Raw genomic sequence first — 17,963 nt, forward strand, 5'->3', positions numbered from 1 at the left:
TTCCATGTTTTTCTGCTTATGTGGTGCTGAGGAATTGAACCCAGGGCCCCAGGTGTACAAGGAACTGAGCCACCTTCCCAGCCCCTACGATTCTTTCTTGTACCTGGAGCAAATAATGCAGAGCAGCAGAGTTTAAATGGTGCAACTTAAAGAGGGATCAGAGCCAGGTGCTGATGGCTTATGTCTATAATCCTAGCTACTCAGGAGGCTAAGATCTGAGGATTGAGGTTCAAAGTCAGTGAAGTCCATGAAACTCTTCTTTCCAACTAGCCACCAGAAAACTGGAAGTAGAGCTGTGGCTCAAAGTGGTAGAGTGCTAGCCTTGAACACAAAAACTCAGGAACAGTGCCCAGGCCCCGAGTTCAATCTTCATGACCAACAAAAAATAAAACAAAACAAAATAAAATAAAGTGGGATCAATGAGACAGTGCTTGTTAATAAGGTACTCATAAATCTAAGAGGGGGGCTGGGAATATGGCTTAGTGGCAGAGTACTTGCTTAGCGGGCATGAAGCCCTGGGTTCAATTATTTAGTACAACATAAACAGAAAAAGCCAGAAGTGGTGCTGTGGCTCCGGTGTTTGAGTGCTAGCCTTGAGTACAGAAAGGCTCAGGGACAGTGCTCAGGCCCTGAGTTCAAGCCCAGGACTGGCAAAAAAAAAAATCTAAGAGGGAAGTAGAGGGATTCAGGGTACTTGCTACATTTTACCAATGGATGATCTCAACCTTGCTACAATGTCTCAATGCATCTCACTGACTAGGGGGGAACCTCTGGATGTTAGGGAAGGTACTAAGAATAATTATACACTCCAGGAGCACATTAAAATGGATACTATTTTAATGTATGTTATTTTTACCAGCTGAGCCAAGTGTGTAAAATCCAGAGTTTATATCTTTTTGCCAAAGACAGTACAAATGTAACTTCGCAGAATAAATAATTAGAACTAGTCTCTAATAAAGGCTTGAAGATGACTTTTCAAAAACCAGCAATCGTTTACTTTACTTCATTATGAATATTAAAAATGAATAACCTCAGACAGCTCAATTGTTTCTACAATCACCTTTTCCATTTCTTTGAACACACAGATGAGATGACCCTATTTATTTTGTCATTAAACAAGTGTAGAAACAACTCAGACATTTATTATCACCAGCTAGTAACTTTGTTATCACTCCAGCCCTGGATTAGGTAAATTAACAAGAAACAAATTCAGGAGTGGAATTGTCATCCTTAAATACTGATAGACAGTGTTTTCTTTATGCACAAAGACATCTACTGTGAAGAATCAATGTTCCCCTTTTAATTTTTGCCTTAGTTATGATTAAAAACAGCTACAAATTTGACAAGTGTAATAGCAATTCTCTTGTGGATATACACTGGTTCCAGGAACTCTTATAGCCACCAAAATCTGAAGATGCTCAAGTTTCTTATATAAAATAACTTGTATACCTCCTCCTGTATAGTTTAACTCACTTCAGAATTATTCACAACATCTAATAGAATGTAAGTGCTCTATAAATAGCTGTTATACTATAATGCTTAGGGAAAAACTCTGGTACATTTTGTCCTGAATGTTTTTCATCAGTGATTAGTTGGAATCTTGCAGATTTTTCTGCCTGGGCTGACTTCAAACTGTGATCCTTCAGATCTATACCTCTTAGGGTAGCTAGGATTACAAGCATGAGCCACCAGAGCCCAGCTAGGTGGCAGATTTTGGATTTAAACTTTTCTTCATTTTTTTGTTATATTCATTAAAATGTATTTAAATTTAACAAGTTAAATATAAAAAAACTTGGGCTTATAGATTGTGTGTCCCTCCCATTTCATTTCTCAAGTATCTCTTTTTCTTTCTTTGTGGTGCTAGTGATAGAAGCCAGGGTACATGTTGTACTTCTGAGCACATTATGTCCCTTGTCCCTTGCACTAGTAGTTAATTTTTATCATAGTTTATCAGAAGTATCAATCTATAAGGGGTAGAAAGTGCTTTTTGTTTTCTTCAAAGATAGTTTGAGAATCTTTGTTCAGGATTTATTTGTTTCACAGCCAGAATCTAGCCAGAATGGACAGCAGTCCTTGGGCATAGAAGGAAGGAAGCTGCTGTGTCTTATACAACTGGGCTTCTAGTCCCTTTTCCCATTTTCAAAATCCCCAGTTTTCCTGATCCTGGGAGCTGTGTGCCTGCCTGCCTGCCTGCCTGCCTGCTTTCTTTCTTTCCTTCTCTTGTTTTTTTTTGTCAGTCATGGGGCTTCAACTCAGGAGCTGGGCACTGACCCTGAGCTCTTTCGCTCGAGGCTAGCACTCTACCACTTTGAGCCACAGTGTCCTTACCTGTTTTCAGGTGGTTAATCAGAGTAAGAGTCTCATGGGCTTTCCTGCTTGGGCTGGCTTTGAACCACGATCCTCAGATCTCATAAGCAGCAGCCAGGATTACAGGTGTGAGCCACTAGTGCCTGGCTGCTTTCTGATGACATTTTTAGCTTAAGAGACTAGAGCTGTGACTCCTGTGTACTTTCTGTTCTGCTCCCTTAGCTACTCCGATCTTTACTTCTTTATCCACACTTTCCTAGTTTCAAGGACCAACTACCAGACCTTCACCTCTCTTCCTTCTCACCTATGCTGCAGTTTGTTTCTACAAAATACAGAAGGATGCTTCTAGCACCCTATGATTTGCACTGAAGAAATATTAAAGGTTTCCACCCACCCCCAGCATTAAGCTGGTACTAACCCAGTTGTATGTCAGATAATAGCGAATATTGAACACTTACATGCCACGTCGATGTTAGGAGCTGTGTTTCATCTAAGCACCAAAACCAGAACTGAGTACTAGGAATGTACCTCCTTTTGAGTTTGAGAAACTAAAGTTTAGAGAGGTTAAATCATTTTACCAAGGTCACCTTGTTGGTATAAGGCAAAGATAAAACCCTAAAAGAATATGATCACTTAGGAAGCTAAAATACATTTGAACTTTTGGAAAATAATCCATCTGCAATCCAGGTCCAGCTTATATACCACATGTGAGTCAGACCCTGCATGTAACCTGATTCTTACCTGTCAGCTTGGTGAAGGCCTCCATGTCATCGATTGCTGTGGAAATGTGATACTTTTTCCCTTCAGAACCTTCAATTTCGATGTAAGGGTCTGCTTTGAGGAAGGCATCTGTAATCCTAAAGTCATTTGGTGAAAATGATTAGAGAAAGTTTGAATATTTGCTTTATATATACTTGGATTTTTCTTATATAAAGCTTTCACCCACTGAATACTTAGGGGATCTTTCTACTTTAGAAAAATAAACATTTGATGTATGATGTGCAAAAGAGACCACTTTTTTCCTCCTTCTTCAATCCTCAGATCTCAACCTCTTGTGTAGTTAGGATTACAGGAGTGAGCCATTGGATGCTTGGCTTTAAAGAAATTGATTGGGGTCAAAATTCCTCTGGGGTCTCTGAGCATGGACAGACTGTACCTTTTGTGGCAGAAAAAAAGAGGTGAAATTCCTCTTGGCTTTACCAATTGCTATTTTTTTAAATTAATATTTTACAGGATAAGGACAGATCATCTTAATCCTCAAAAATCAATTTTTTAAAATTAATGGCAGGTGTCAATTCTTCATCTTTCACCAGCGCTCGCATTGGTGACTAACATCTGCCAGCGTCCAAGGCCACCCTGCAGTGTCCCTTCCTGTATCACCCAAGCCAGTTATTCTTCCTCATCTGTACTACCATCCTCATTTTCCACTTCTTCCTCCAATCCACTTTATCTTATGCTAGTTTTTATTTAAGGAAATCACAATTTATTACACACTTTATCTAGGAATCTCAATTTGAGCCAAGTGTGATAATTGGACAAAGCACCATAGAAGATGTTGCAGGGACATGAAGAACCCACTTCCTTACATTGTATCGATGATGTTGCCCACTTTGTGCTGATAAGCTCTTCGGTGTAAACAGTTGCGTGTGTGGAACATGTCATACAGATTTCCAACCTCCTGTCAAAAACATGGCAGAAATATGGATGTGGGATCAGGTCATGTGAATTCTGATAGTCAACAAGGATATAAGAGAAGGAAAAAGGATGAAGGCAGACAAAGATCTATGAAGGGGCTGTGCTGTTAGAATCCTGGAGCCCACCAAGAAGATGGGGGTAAAGCTGTCTATTTATAGGCAATTCTCATTCTCAGTGAAGTAAAAACCTACTATCTGCTCTAACTTTGTGACAAATTTACTTATTTATTTGGGGGCGGAGGGAATGGGGCAAGGGATTGAACCCATGGGCCCCACACACATTAAGCACATACTCTATCACTGAGCTATACTTCCCAGAGAGCCTTCATGTTGTTTTAGACATCCTAAACACATCCTTGAATCTTCTCAAAACTCTAGGAAACAGTATTGCCATTCTTCTATTCTTCATTCCTGAAAGACTTTCTGTGGATAATACTGTCTTATTCCAGAGTTACATGGTTATTATCAGATAGGGACCTGGTGGAGTTAAAACTCCAATTCTGGAGTTATTATTATTATCATTATTATTATTGCTGCTCCTGGGCTTGAACTCAGGACCTAGGTACTGTCCCTGAGCTTCTATTTACTCAAGGCTAGTGCTCCATTTGAGCCCCAGTGCCACTTGCAGGTTTTTCTGTTTATGTGGTACTGAGGAATCGAACCCAGGGCTTCATGCATGCTAGGCAAGCACTCTACCACTAAGCCACATTCCCAGCCCAGGAGTTATTAATTTTTAACTCTTTTCTTTTGTTTCTTTTATTGTGCCAATCCTGGGACTTGAACTCAGGGCCTGGCTGTTGTCCCTGTTTTGTTTTGTTTTTCCAGTCTTGGGCCTTGAACTCTGGGCCTGGTCACTGTCCCTAAGCTCCTTTTGCTCAAGGCTAGCACTCTACCACTTGAGCTACATCACTGCTTCCAGCTTTTTCAGTGATTAATTTGGAGATAAGAGTCTCACAGACTTACCTGCCCTGACTGGCTTCAAACCTTGATTCTCAAGATTTTAGCCTCCTGAGTAGCTACAATCACAGGTGTGAGCCAGCAGCTCCCGGCTGTCCCTTAGCTTTTTCACTCAAGGCTGGCACTCTACCATTGAGCCACAGCCCCACTTCCAACTCTTTTGGTGCTTAACTGGAAATAAGAGTCTCATGGACTATTCTGCCCAGGCTGGCTTTGAACCTCAGATCTCAGCCTCCTGAGTGGCTAGGATTATAGGCAGGAGCCACGGTGTCTGGCAGCTTTTAACTCTTCTGTGCTTTAAACTGCTCACCTGTCATATGATGCTATGTTGTAAATATGCGTGTCCCCAGCAAAACTCATGTTAAAATTAAGTCCCAAAGTAATGGTGTTGTGAGGCGGAGAGACCATCAAGAAGTAATCAGGTTATGGGCTCTCTTCTCTCATGAAGGGGTTAATATAGTTCCTTGGAGAGTGGCTACAGAAGAGCATGCTGTTGTGAAGCCACTATGACACTTCATTTTTTTCTCTGTGTGTCCTGCTTACTACACTTCTGGCTTTCCACCATGTATGGAGCAGTATATAATCCTTACCATACTCGGGTCTCCAGAAAACAGACTAAGACAAATACAACGCAGAACAAGTAAAAAGCAACTTAAGACAATACATGCTGTGCATTTAGAGAAGATCAGCAATTGCCACTTCTTGTTTTTTTTTGTTTTTCAAATTGTTGAGTAGTTATTTCTAGACCAGGACCTCCACGATTCCTTTTCCTCTGATGTAATTTACCTTTTCTCTAGTACAAATATGCTTCTCATCGTCCACCTCACAGACTCGGACAAACTTAAGAAAGCGTTTGTAATCAAAGTTGTTTTGGATTCCAAGATGATGACAGTCCCTAGAAAATTCCAAAGCACATAGATGAGATTGTTTTTCAATGAGGAAACTGCCTTAGATAGTAGTATTAAATTCATATAAAGATCTCCAACAACATTTCTGGAGTGTCCAAACCATACCTGGCAAAATAATCCCATTTGTCCACATCAATGCCATTTCTTTTATTAGCCACGATTTCATACAGGAAACTTTTCTGTTTAGGACGTCCTTTGTACTGCCACTGGAAGCCAAGAAAACCCACCAGAAGTTTTAGTTTGAGGTATGAAGACAGCCCAAGCAGACAAATCTGTGAGATTCTCATGTCCAGTTAACCAGTCAAAAGCTAGAACTGGAGGAATAGAAAATGGTAGAGAACCAGCCTTGAGAGAAAAAGCTAAACAAAAGTCAAGGCCTTGTGTTCAAGCCCTAGTACTAGCACAACAAACAAAGAACTAAAAATCTCAAAGGAAAATTATTTCCCAACTTATTTCTTAACTAAAGATAATATTAAAGATCAAAAAGGGAATAAAATTGATTTTCCATTTGAACGAGTTAATCTTTAAGTATTTCAAATATGTTAATAATAATGGATAAACAAGATATACACGTTTATAGCTGGGCACAGTAGAACATACTGGTAATCCCAGCGTTTAGGAGGCTGAGGCAGGGGAATCACAAGTTCAAGACCAGCTTTGGCCACACAGTAAATTACAGCACAGTCTGAACTACACACCAAGACCCTGTCTCAAACCAGAGCAAACAAAACCAAACAAAATAAGATTTACAAAGCTACTGGCCCAAAGTAGGGCTGGATATGTAGTTCAAGTAGTAGAGCAGCAAGCCTGGCAATCATGAGACCTTGAATTCAAATCCCAGTGCCATGAAAAAAAAAATGAGACTAGATGATGATGTGGTTTATTTGCCTGCATGAAAACAGAACAATAAAACCTGTTGGAATTTTTAGGATGGAGGAGAGTGACAAAGCCAGTGGGGCTGATGAGGACACTGTTGAATACGCATGTGAGAACATAGGTCACAGTGAAACTTCCCTTGTACAACTAATGTATGGTTAAAAAAATTGTGAGATAAAAAGCATCAGCGAGATCAAATTAAGTTTTTTGTTTTGTCTTTTTGCCAGTCCTGGGGCTTGAACTCAGGGCCTTGGCACTGTCCCTGAGCTTCTGTTGCTCAATGCTAGCACTCTACCACTTGAGCCAGAGTGCCACTTCTGGCTTTTTCTGTGTATGTGGTACTGAGGAATCAAACCCAGGGCTTCATGCATGCTAGGCAAGCACTCTACCACTAAGCCACATTCCCAGCCCTCAAATTAAGTTGAATGCAAACTTACCAATGATCCTTTGATTGGTGAGTCAAGTATTCCGGTAATTTGTTCCTTGATGAAGCAAATATCTTCTTCAGGGACAAGACCGTAATGTTTCATGACATCTTTGAGTCCATTAGAATTAATCAGATGCTCAAACATGTGAACCGAGCCCTGTTCATGCTAGGAAAAGTCAGGATAATATGGCCTGTTACAAATACTAGCCAATGAGGGGCCTTGATTACATAAATTAGTTTGTTGTTGTTGTGTGTGTAGGTCTTAGGGCTTGTACTCAGGGCCTGGGTACTGTTCCTCAGTCTTTTTGCACAAGGCTAGCACTCTACCACTGGAGCCACAGCTCCACTTCCAGCCTTTTGGTGGTTAATCAGAGATAAGAATCTCAAGGACGGGCTGGGAAGGTGGCTCAGTGGTAGAGTGCTTGCCTTGCATGCCTCAGGCCCTGGGTTCGATTCCTCAGCATCACATAAGCAAAAAGAAAAAAGCCAGAAGTGGTGCTGTGGCTCAAGTGATAGAGAGCTAGCCTTGAGCTGAAGAGCTGAGGGACAGCGCCCAGGCCCAGAGTTCAGGCCCCACGACCGGACCCATAAAAAAAAAAAAAAAAAAAAGAATCTCAAGGACTTTCCTGCTTGTGCTGGCTTTGAACTGTGAGGAGCAGATCTCAGCCTCCTGAGTTTACAGGTGATTATAGGTGAGAGCAAGCAGTGTCAGCCCACAAATGGTTTTTGTGTTTTTTGGTGGCCAGCCCTGGGTCTTGAACTCAGGGCCTGTACTGTCCCTGAGCTTCTTTTGCTCAAGGCTAGCACTCTGCCACTTGAGCCACAGCTCTACTTCCTGCTTTTTCTGCACTTAGGAATTGAATCCAGGGACACATTTATGCTGCACAAGCACTCTTCCATTAAGCCACATTCCCAGCTCAAATTTAAATTCTCTCTCTCTCTCTCTCTCTCTCTCTCTCTGCTTTTGTTGGTTCCAGGGCTTAAACTCGGGACTAGGTACTAGCATTCTACCATTTGAGACACAGTGCCATTTCCCCACAAATGATTTTTGATTCCAGGTAATTCTGAGATAGGATTCTACTTTTTTGTTTATTACCTAGTCTCACAATGTCTAAAATCTGTCAAATTGTGTGACTATTTTACCAGTCTTTTACAATGTATGCTAATCATTTAAATAGACTCCTTTTTTTGGGGGGAGGGGTCAGTTGTGGGCTTGAACTCTGGGCCTGGGCACTGTCCCTCAGCTCTTCAGTTCAAGACTGGCACTCTACCACTTGAGCCACAGAGGCACTTCCAGTTTTCTGAGTGGTTTATTGGAGATAAAAGTCACGGCCGACAAAAAAAAAAAGTCTCCTGGACTTTCCTGTCCCAGCTGGCTTTGAGCCGAGTTCCTCAGATCTCAGCTTCCTGAGTAGCTAGGATTACAGGCATGAGCCACTAGTACCCAGCTGACCCTATTTTTATGACATATAAGCATTTATAGTACCCAGAAGACTGTTTCTAGGTCACACAGGTAGAATCCCCTTTTAATGAGTATCACTTTACAATTTAGTTTTTTTATTTTAATCAGGGTTGGAGTGTGAAATTAAAGTGTAGTTAGTACTTCCATCTAGTCTCGAAAAAGGGTAATGGCAACCTTGCCAGTAAATTCAAGTGGTCAGTGCTTTAAGTCAGGATTTGGGTTGGTAGTGGCATGTTTGTTCATACTTCTGCTCATTTGTTCACAATTACTAAGATCAAATGGACCCTGGAGACATTTGCCCTGGTCTTATCAAAACTAATAAAATGATGAGCGAGCCCAGGGACGGTGGCTCTTGCCTGTAATCCTAGCTACTCAGGAGGCTGAGATCTGAGGACTGAGGTTCAAAGACAGCCCATGAAGAAAAGTTACCATGGGACTTATCTCCAATTAACTACTCAAAACAACCAGAAGTGGTGCTGTGGCTCAAAGTGGTAGAGTGCTAGCCTTGAAAAAAAGAGCTCATGGGCTGGAAAGGTGTCTCAGTAGTAGAGAGCTTGCCTTGCATGCCTGAGGCCCTGGGTTCGACTCCTAAGCACCACATAAGCAGAAAAAAAAAGCCGGAAGTGGCGCTGTGGCTCAAGTGGTAGAGCGCTAGCCTTGAGCTGAAGACCTGAGGGACAGCGCCCAGGCCCAGAGTTCAAGGTCCCACGACCGGACCCCCCCCAAAAAAAAGAAAAAAAGAGCTCAGAGACAGCACTCAGGCCCCAAGTTCAAGCCCCACAACCAACAAAACAAAAAAACAAAAAAAACAACTAATGAGCTGGGTGATGGTGGCTCATGCCCGTAATTTCAGCTACTCAGGAAGCTGAGATCTGGAGGATCAAGGTTAAAGTCAGTTCCAGCAGAAAAGTCTGTACGACTCTTGTCTCCCAAATAACCAGCAAAAAACCAGAAGTGGAGGTGTGGTTCAAATGGTAGAGCATGGGACTGGGAAGGTGGCTCAGTGGTAGAGTGCTTGCCTTGCATGCATGAGGCCCTGAGTTCGATTCCTCAGCACCACATTAGCAGAAAAAAGGACAGTGGCGCTGTGGCTCAAGTGGTAGAGCGCTAGCCTTGAACTGAAGAACTGAGGGACAGCACCCAGGTTCAGACTTCAGGCCCCACGACTGACAAAAAAAAAAAAAAAAGAGCAACAAATAGTAGAGCACTAGCTTTGAATGAAGTGGGAGTATGAGGCCCCAGTACTGGACTAGGAGAAATATTTAATACACATATACTTGACATTATATATAAAATTCCTACAGATCAATAATAAATGAACAATCAAAAACCTTTCATAAGAGAGAAGCTGGGAGTTGACTCTAGGCACATGATCTATCAGTAAGCCACACCACAACCCTTCAACAACTTTTTTTTTACTTCCTTTTTGGTTGTGGGGCTTCAACTCAGGGAGAGGTGCTGTTCATGAGCTTTTTTGCTCAAGGCTAGCACTGTAACACGTTGAGCTTACAGCACTACTTACAGTTTTTGGTGGTTAATTGGAGGTAAGAGTTTTATGAGTTGGGGCTGGGAAGGTGGCTCAGTGGTAAGAGTGCTTCCCTTGCATGCATGAGGCCCTGGGTTCAATTCCTTAGCACCACATAAGCAGAAAAAACCGGAAGTGGTGCCCTGGCTCAAGTGGTAGAGTGCTAGCCTTGAGCTGAAGAGCTGAGGGACAGTGCCCAGGCCCAGAGTTCAAGCCCCATGACCGGCAAAAAAAAAAAAGAGTTTCATGGATTTTCTTGCCTGGGCTGTCTTCAAAGCAAGATCCTCAGACCTTAGCTTTCTGAGTAGCTAGGATTACAGGTATGATCCACCAGTACCCAGCTCAATAACACTTTTTTTAAAGAAGTAAAACATTAGAAGAACTTTTCATACATGCCTACAAAAGATATACCAATAAAGTTCCAATTATAAAGCATAGGAAACAGAGGCAATAAACTATGGTTTATTACAGGGAGGCAGTAAATCATCAAGATAATTCAGAAGAGCCCATCTGGAAGATGAAATGTGAGAGCTGGAGGGAGGTGGCTCAGCGGTAGTGCTTGCCTAGAGCACACAAGGCCCTGGGTTTGATTCCTAGCAACACACACACACACACACACACACACACACACACACACACTGCATAAAAGACAAAATGTTGGGAAAGCCATGGAACTTTCACTCAGTTATCAGTGGGAAGGAAGAGCAAGCACACTGGAACCTCTGGTTATTTCTTTTCCTTTTTTTTTTTTTGTAATTTCCATATTTTTGTTAGAAAACACCAACAATACATCATTTATTGTTTTTGATCTGGTTGTTCTTATAAAGTTAAATGTGCATCTACCAGATGACCAGCGATTGCACTCCCAGCTATCAACCTAAGAGACCTTAAAATGCATTTCTACAATAGTCTTGTACAGGACCAAGTGAGCAATCTTGTACATAATGACCAAAACTGTGATATAGTCATATACTAGAATATGTCCCCAGCAATAAAGAGATTAGCTTCTCATGTATATAAGATGAACGAATACCAAAACTACTATACTCAGTAAAAGAATAAGACACAAGAAGTACCACTGTCTGACTCTATAGCAAGTCTAAGAAGAGAAAAACATTCACTCCTTCTTAGAAAAATCAGAAAGGAGTGACGTGGGAGGAGTGAGAGGTGGTAGAAAGGGCACAGAGGAGGGGCCAGGAGGGGAGCTCAGTAGCATGGGGAGGCTCAGCATGGGCTTAGCACCTGCAGGTGCCAGGCTACATCCTTGGCATCACAAAAAACAAAACAAAACAAAAACAGAGGGAGGAGGGCCTGAGGCATAAAAATGTTCTATATCCTGACTGGATGGATACACTTGTCAAAACTCATGTAACAGCTGCACAATTCACTCTGTGATTATACCCCAAGAAAGAAGAGAGGAACCAGGTGCTGGTAGTTCATGTATATAAATCTAGCTACTCAGGAGGCTGAGATCTGAGGATTATATTTTGAAGCCAGGCTGGGCAGGAAAGTCCCTGAGACTTATCTCCAATTAACCACCAAAAGCTGTAAGTAGAGCTGTGGCTCAAGTAGTAAGCACTAGCCATAAGCAAAAAGAGCTCAGGGCAGCACCCAGGCCCTGAGTTCAAGCTCCAGTACCAACACACAAACAAAAAGGGGGGAAAAAAAAGAAAGGGAAGAGAGAAAAAAGAAAGGCTGATAGGTAAGAAGCTTTCAATATTTATTAATATCCTTTTCACTTCCAGTAACAGAAATAAAGTGTGGAAGAAACTGGGAAGCCAGGGTTGCTCCATGGTAGAGAGCTTGCCTATTATGTATAAGACCTAGATTTGGTGCTCAGCCTTCCCAAGATTAATCAATTACATTAATCATCAATTAATAATAAATTAAATTTAAAAGGAGAAAAAAACTAGGAAGCCAGATACCCCTACTTCTCAAAATTGGTTAAAGTAATATGTCATCCACCTGCAAATGCCTAATTATAATATGGTTAATATTAATGTACATGACAAAATGTGATTGGTATGAGTTACTTCATGAAAGTAGCCCTCTTTTTTATTTTACAGTAGTGACAAAGGCGAAGGAATGTTGACATAACATTAACAGCAAAAAATGTAAGATAACATAAACAGTAAGAAAGCTGTTTGTCCAGTGCAGGCTCCACCCTGGAACAGCTTTGTGATTTATTTATTTATTTTTATTTTGCCAGTCCTGGGGCTTGAACTCAGGGCCTGGGCACTGTCTCTGAGCTTCTTTTGCTCAAGGCACAGCCCAGCTTTGTCATTTTTGATACAAAGATTAGCTTCTGAAAGCTTCAAGCTCTTTTAGGTGTACAAAAGGACTTGTAGATGACTGTGAGGATGGAATAAATGTGTGCATGTTTTACATACTCATGAATGAAAGTACATCAAAAACCTTCATGAGAAAGAACAGGTAATTCCAGTGAATGGTTTCTTTAAATAGTCTTTCTACAACTAAGCAAATGCATGAATACCCACCGTCCACTTCACCTCTGGGCGAGCCAGCGGGATAAATCTTCCATCAAACATATGAGAAAATGGACCATGACCTTAGAACAAGAAAAAGGTTGGAAAACTAGTAAGAAAAATAAATAAATAATTATTTTAAAAATCTTTTTTAAAATTCAGTATCAATCGTAATTAGTAATCTATAATAAAAATCACAAAATAGGACAAATATGTTTTTTATTTTCTTTTCTATTTCTTTTCTCTTATTTTTTGTTCTACTGGGGTTTGAACTCAGGGTGTCACATCTGCTGAATTTGTTTGCTTGTGAGTGGTACTCTTCTACCACTTGAGACATGCCTCTAAGAAGTGGTGCTGTAGCTCAAGTGGTAGAGTGCTAGCCTCTAGCACTTTTTTTTTTTTTTCGTCGGTCGTGGGGCTTGAACTCTGGGCCTGGGCGCTGTCCCTCAGCTCTTCAACTCAAGGCGAGCGCTCTACCACTTGAGCTACAGCGCCACTTCCGGTTTTCTGGTGGTTTATTGGAGATAGGAGTCTCACGGTCTCTCCTGCCCGGGCTGGCTTTGAACCGCGATTCTCAGATCTCAGCCTCCTGAGTAGCTAGGATTACAGGCGTGAGCCACCAGCGCCCGGCTTATGCCTCTAGCACTTTTTGCTCCTAGTTATTTTGGAGATGGGAGTCTCATGGACTTTTCTATCTGGGCTGGCTTCAAACCTTGAGCCTCCAGGTTTCAGCTTCTTGAGTACCTACGATTACAGGTATGAGCTACTGGTACCCTCTTTTCTAAAGCACAAAATAAAGGCAAAAAACAAAAAACAAGCTGGGTACCCGATGGCTCACGTCTGTAATCCTAGCTACTCAGAAGTTAGAGATCTGAGGATCGCAGTTCAAAGCCAGCCTGGGCAGGAATGGCTGTGAGATTCTTATCTCCAATTAATCACCAGAAAACTGGAAGTAGCCCTGTGGCTCAAGTGGCAGAGTGCTAGCCTTGAGCTGAAAGCTGAGGGACAGTGCCTAAGCCCAGAATTCAAGACCCATGACCAAAAGAAAAAAAAAGAAATTCACATCATCCTCACCTAAGAAAAGCTCACTATAGATGGCCCTTTTGTATTGTAGCAAACATGTTTAATATGGAAACTTAACTGGAAGAGTAAATAAAATCACCATGTTTTGTGCTTATGAATCACAATTGCTTCTTTGGAGAAGCAATGACATATTCTATATATATGGCATTAATAAATTAAAACATGACAACATGACATCTTTCTTTTGTTAGCCTGTTTTTTTGTTTTTGCCAATCCTGGCGCTTGCACTCAGGGCCTGGGCACTGGCCCTGAGCTTCTTTCGCTCAATGTTAGCACTCTACCACTTGAGCCACAGCACCACTTCCGGCCTTTTCTGTTTATGTGGTACTGAGAAATCGAACCCTGGACTTCATGTATTCTAGGCAAGCACTCTACCACTAAGTCACATTCCCAGCCGTTAGTCTGATTTTTACATGTGTCAAAGACAGACGACATATGGTGTGGTTTTACAGAATGACTCTGTCTCTCTGCACAACTTACCCAGGTCATGGCAAAGTCCCGCAATCTGAACACAGAGCATATCCCGCTCAGTTATCTGCAGCTCTGGTTGTTTTTCACACAGTGTGCGAACTAGACATCCGGCGAGGTACCCAACCCTGTAGGAGAAAAAACAAAAGTCATTCTTTTGGTTTGAAAGGCAAGTGATACCTCTGGAACTCAAGGACTTTTGAGTTCTCTGAAATGCTCATGATGCTGAAGATTAAGTGGTGATAAAAATCAATCTAAAACAGACTGCTTTGAAAACTTGTGGGGCTGGGAAGGTGGCTCAGTGGTAGAGTGCTTGCCTTGCATGCATGACGTGCTGGGTTCAATTCCAAAAGCCAGAAGTGGTGCTATGGCTCGAGTGATAGAGCACTAGCCTTGAGCTGAAGAGCTGAGGGACAGTGCCCAGGCCCAGAGTTCAGGCCCCATGACTGGCCAAAAAGCAAAACAAAACAAAAAAAAAAACAAAAAAAAAAGAAAAAGAAAACTTGTGGTAACATATATCAGAATCCCAGAAGCAGGACTAATTATTAGGGAAATGTAAACAAAATAATCATGAAGAAGTATAGGCCAGTAGTGTCACTCAGAGGTAGAGTGCTGGCCTAGAGTGTACAGAGCTCTGTACTTGATCCCTAATACTGCAAATCAAAATGAAATAAGACACATAATGATACCACCTTACACTCAGCAGGATAGCTACTAACATAAAAATAGGAAGCAACAGTGTTGACCAAGACATGGAGAAACTGGAATGCTTGTGCATGGTTAATCGAAAAATAAGGAACAGCCACTGTGGAAAACAGTATGGTGGTTCTTCAAAGAATAAAAACAAGGGGCTGGGAAGGTGGCTCAGTGGTAGAGCGCTTGCCTTGCATGCATGAGGCCCTGGGTTCGATTCCTCAGCACCACATAAGCAAAAAGAAAAAAAAGAAAGAATAAAAACAGGAAGGCTGAGTAGCAGAGTGTATGCTTAGCAAGCACAAGACCTGAGTTTAATTCCCTGTACATACACACACACACACACATACACATACACATATACACACATACAATTATCATCCAGAAATTCTAGTTTTGGAGGATATATATAAAAGAATTAATACATGGGGCTGGGAAGGTGGCTCAGTGGTAGAGTGCTTGCCTTGCATGCATGAGGCCCTGGGTTCAATTCCTCAGCACCACATAAGCAGAAAAAAAAAAGCCGGAAGTGGCCCTGTGGCTCAAGTGGTAGAGCACTAGCCTTGAGCTGAAGAGCTGAGGGACAGTGCCCAGGCCCAGAGTTCAGGCCCATGACCGGACCCAAAAAAAAAAAAAAGAATTAATACTGAGCTTGGTGTAATGGTACACTCTCATCATCCCAGAACTCAGAAGGTGAAGACAGGAAAAGTGAGTCAAGATAGCTTAGGCTACATATTAAGGCCCTAACTTAAAGAAGGCAGGAAAGGAAGATGGATGAAAGGAACAAAGAAAGGAAAGAGGGAGAGCAGAAGGGAGGGAAGTAGGGAAGTAGGAAAGGAAGAAGGTATATAACAGAAAAAATAAACACCACTCAGAAGAACTCTCCAGTTTTTCCCTGCTCCCATTCTCCTAGCTCTATACCTTATAGTGAAAAAGCAGGCCAAAGTCTCAGCTTCACTGAACTTAACACAGGTCCCACCTTTTCTAAGCACAGGAATGTTTAACCTACATATTTCCTAATAGATAAGAAAATTATTTAATTTCAAAAAGTGACTCAGTAGAAGATGAAGAAAGAGCCATAAGTAGTGTATGCCTGTAATTCCGGCACTTGAGAGGCTGAGATCAAGTTGGAGGTCAGCGTTGAATACATAGAGAAACCTTGTCTCAGAAGAGAAATGAATAGAAAAGACTAAATAGAGACTATAGAAAACTAAATAACTGGGGCTGGGAAGGTGGCTCAGTGGTAGAGCGCTTGCCTTGCATGCATGAGGCCCTGGGTTCGATTCCTCAGCACACATAAGCAGAAAAAAAAAAGCCGGAAGTGGCACTGTAGCTCAAGTGGTAGAGTACTAGCCTTGAGCTGAAGAGCTGAGGGACAGTGCCCAGGCCCAGAGTTCAGGCCCCACGACTGGACCCAAAAAAAACCCCAAAAAACGAAAACTAAATAACTCAATTCACAGAGTCAAGTACCTAAGTAATTGACTCTATTTACTTGTGAATAATATTTAAAAACAAATGTTTAAAGCCAGGCACTGATGGCTCACACCTGTAATCCTACCTACTTAAGAGGTTGGGATCTGAAGCTCGAGGTTCAAAGCTAGGCTGGGCAGGGAAGTCTGAGACTATTATCTCCAATTAGCCACCAGAAAACTGGAAGTAGAGTTGTGGCTCTAGGTGGTAGAGTGCTAACCTGGAGCAAAAAGAGCCCAGGAACAGAGGCTAAGCCCAGAGTTCAAGCCCCACAATGGACCTCCCCAAAAAAGACAAATATTTAACCCACTGACCCATCAAGAGACTTTTCATTACTTTTACACAAAGGGTGTGAGTTGGTTTAAAACACACAAAATAAAATACAGTAAGATAAATTAAAAAAAAACTCTCAACTTTCTCATCAATAAAGATATTAGAATAGCCATTTTGTAAACCATTTTGTATTCCCTAAGAGATAAGATGCAACAATACTTCATGACACAGGAGGCAATTAAGAACTTGAGGAACCCCCCACACCTTCCCCTCTTACCCTAAACTATGTTCAAACCGATTGTGCGAAGCTCCTGGGAATACATAGTAACCACCTCCCAACTGCTTAATATACCGAAGTCGCTGGAACTGAGGAGTGTCAATGATTCGGATAAGGAGAGGGTGGAACTCAATATGGCCATGGATAGGATCATTAATCACCTGGAAAATTATATGTAAATTAGTATCAACAACAAGACATAACTCTAATTTTGTGTGTGTGTGTATATGCCGTACTAGGGCTTACATTTGGGGCCCCATGCTCCTACTCAGCTTTTTGCTTATGGCTGGTGTTCTACCACTTGAGCCACACTCATAGCCCTGTCCCTTTTTTTTTTTCTTTTGGTGCAATTATTATTATCTTTTTTGGAATGGATCCTGAGTTTTGCCCAGAACTAACCTAGGATTCTGACCCTCTTACCTACAGCTTCCTATGTAGTAGAGACTATAGTCATATTACACCATGCCCAACATGTTTGTTAAGATGGGAATCTCACGTTTTTTGCCCAGGTGGTTTTAGACCATAATCCTCTTATCTCTGGCTCCCAAGTAGTTGGGCTATACCACCATGCCTGGTCTATTTTAGTCTTAGGATACATTGAATAGTATATACTTTATCAAACATTGTATTTCCTCCTCATTATTATATAATCCTGGCTTGAGGACTGCATTCACACACACACACACACACACACACACACACACACACACACACACACACAAACTTGGTAAAAAATTGAAATGGTTGCTGGGTGCTGGCTTCTGACTTGTAATCCTAGATACTCAAGAAGTTGAGAGAGCCCATCTCTGAGCTCCCTCCCAGCTTGAACATGTTCCTTCCACACACTGGCATCAGAAACCAGCTCCCACAGCTTCTGCCTAGAGAGCCATGCCTGGGCTTCAGGCATAGCTGTCATAAGGTGGTTGTTTTCTGTTTAGTTTTGTTTTCAGTATTAGGGTTTCAACTCAAGATCTCAAACTTGGTTGGTAGCTGTTCAAATACTCGAGCTATGGTCCCAGTCCTCAGAATTCTTCTTGTAAGCTGGGTGCCGGCGGCT

General features: G+C 41.8%; 1 protein-coding gene across 2 annotated transcripts in view; it reads right to left on the bottom strand.

The window, feature by feature from the left end:
- Samhd1 (SAM and HD domain containing deoxynucleoside triphosphate triphosphohydrolase 1) overlaps window positions 1–17,963 on the bottom strand; it is a 43,873-nt gene that overhangs the window by 13,750 nt on the left and 12,160 nt on the right. For both annotated transcript variants that reach the window (XM_042694292.1, XM_042694291.1), the window contains exons 4-11: window positions 16,907–17,067; window positions 14,206–14,321; window positions 12,655–12,725; window positions 7,180–7,335; window positions 5,972–6,072; window positions 5,745–5,853; window positions 3,894–3,985; window positions 3,049–3,164 (exon numbers count right to left, since the gene is read on the bottom strand). In XM_042694292.1, coding sequence (XP_042550226.1) covers window positions 3,049–3,164; window positions 3,894–3,985; window positions 5,745–5,853; window positions 5,972–6,072; window positions 7,180–7,335; window positions 12,655–12,725; window positions 14,206–14,321; window positions 16,907–17,067 — 922 coding nt within the window. The remainder of the gene's footprint in view (window positions 1–3,048; window positions 3,165–3,893; window positions 3,986–5,744; window positions 5,854–5,971; window positions 6,073–7,179; window positions 7,336–12,654; window positions 12,726–14,205; window positions 14,322–16,906; window positions 17,068–17,963) is intronic.

The sequence above is a fragment of the Dipodomys spectabilis genome, unplaced genomic scaffold (assembly GCF_019054845.1).
Source record: "Dipodomys spectabilis isolate Male_0828 unplaced genomic scaffold, ASM1905484v1 ptg000175l, whole genome shotgun sequence".
Classification (NCBI taxonomy): Eukaryota; Metazoa; Chordata; class Mammalia; order Rodentia; family Heteromyidae; genus Dipodomys; species Dipodomys spectabilis.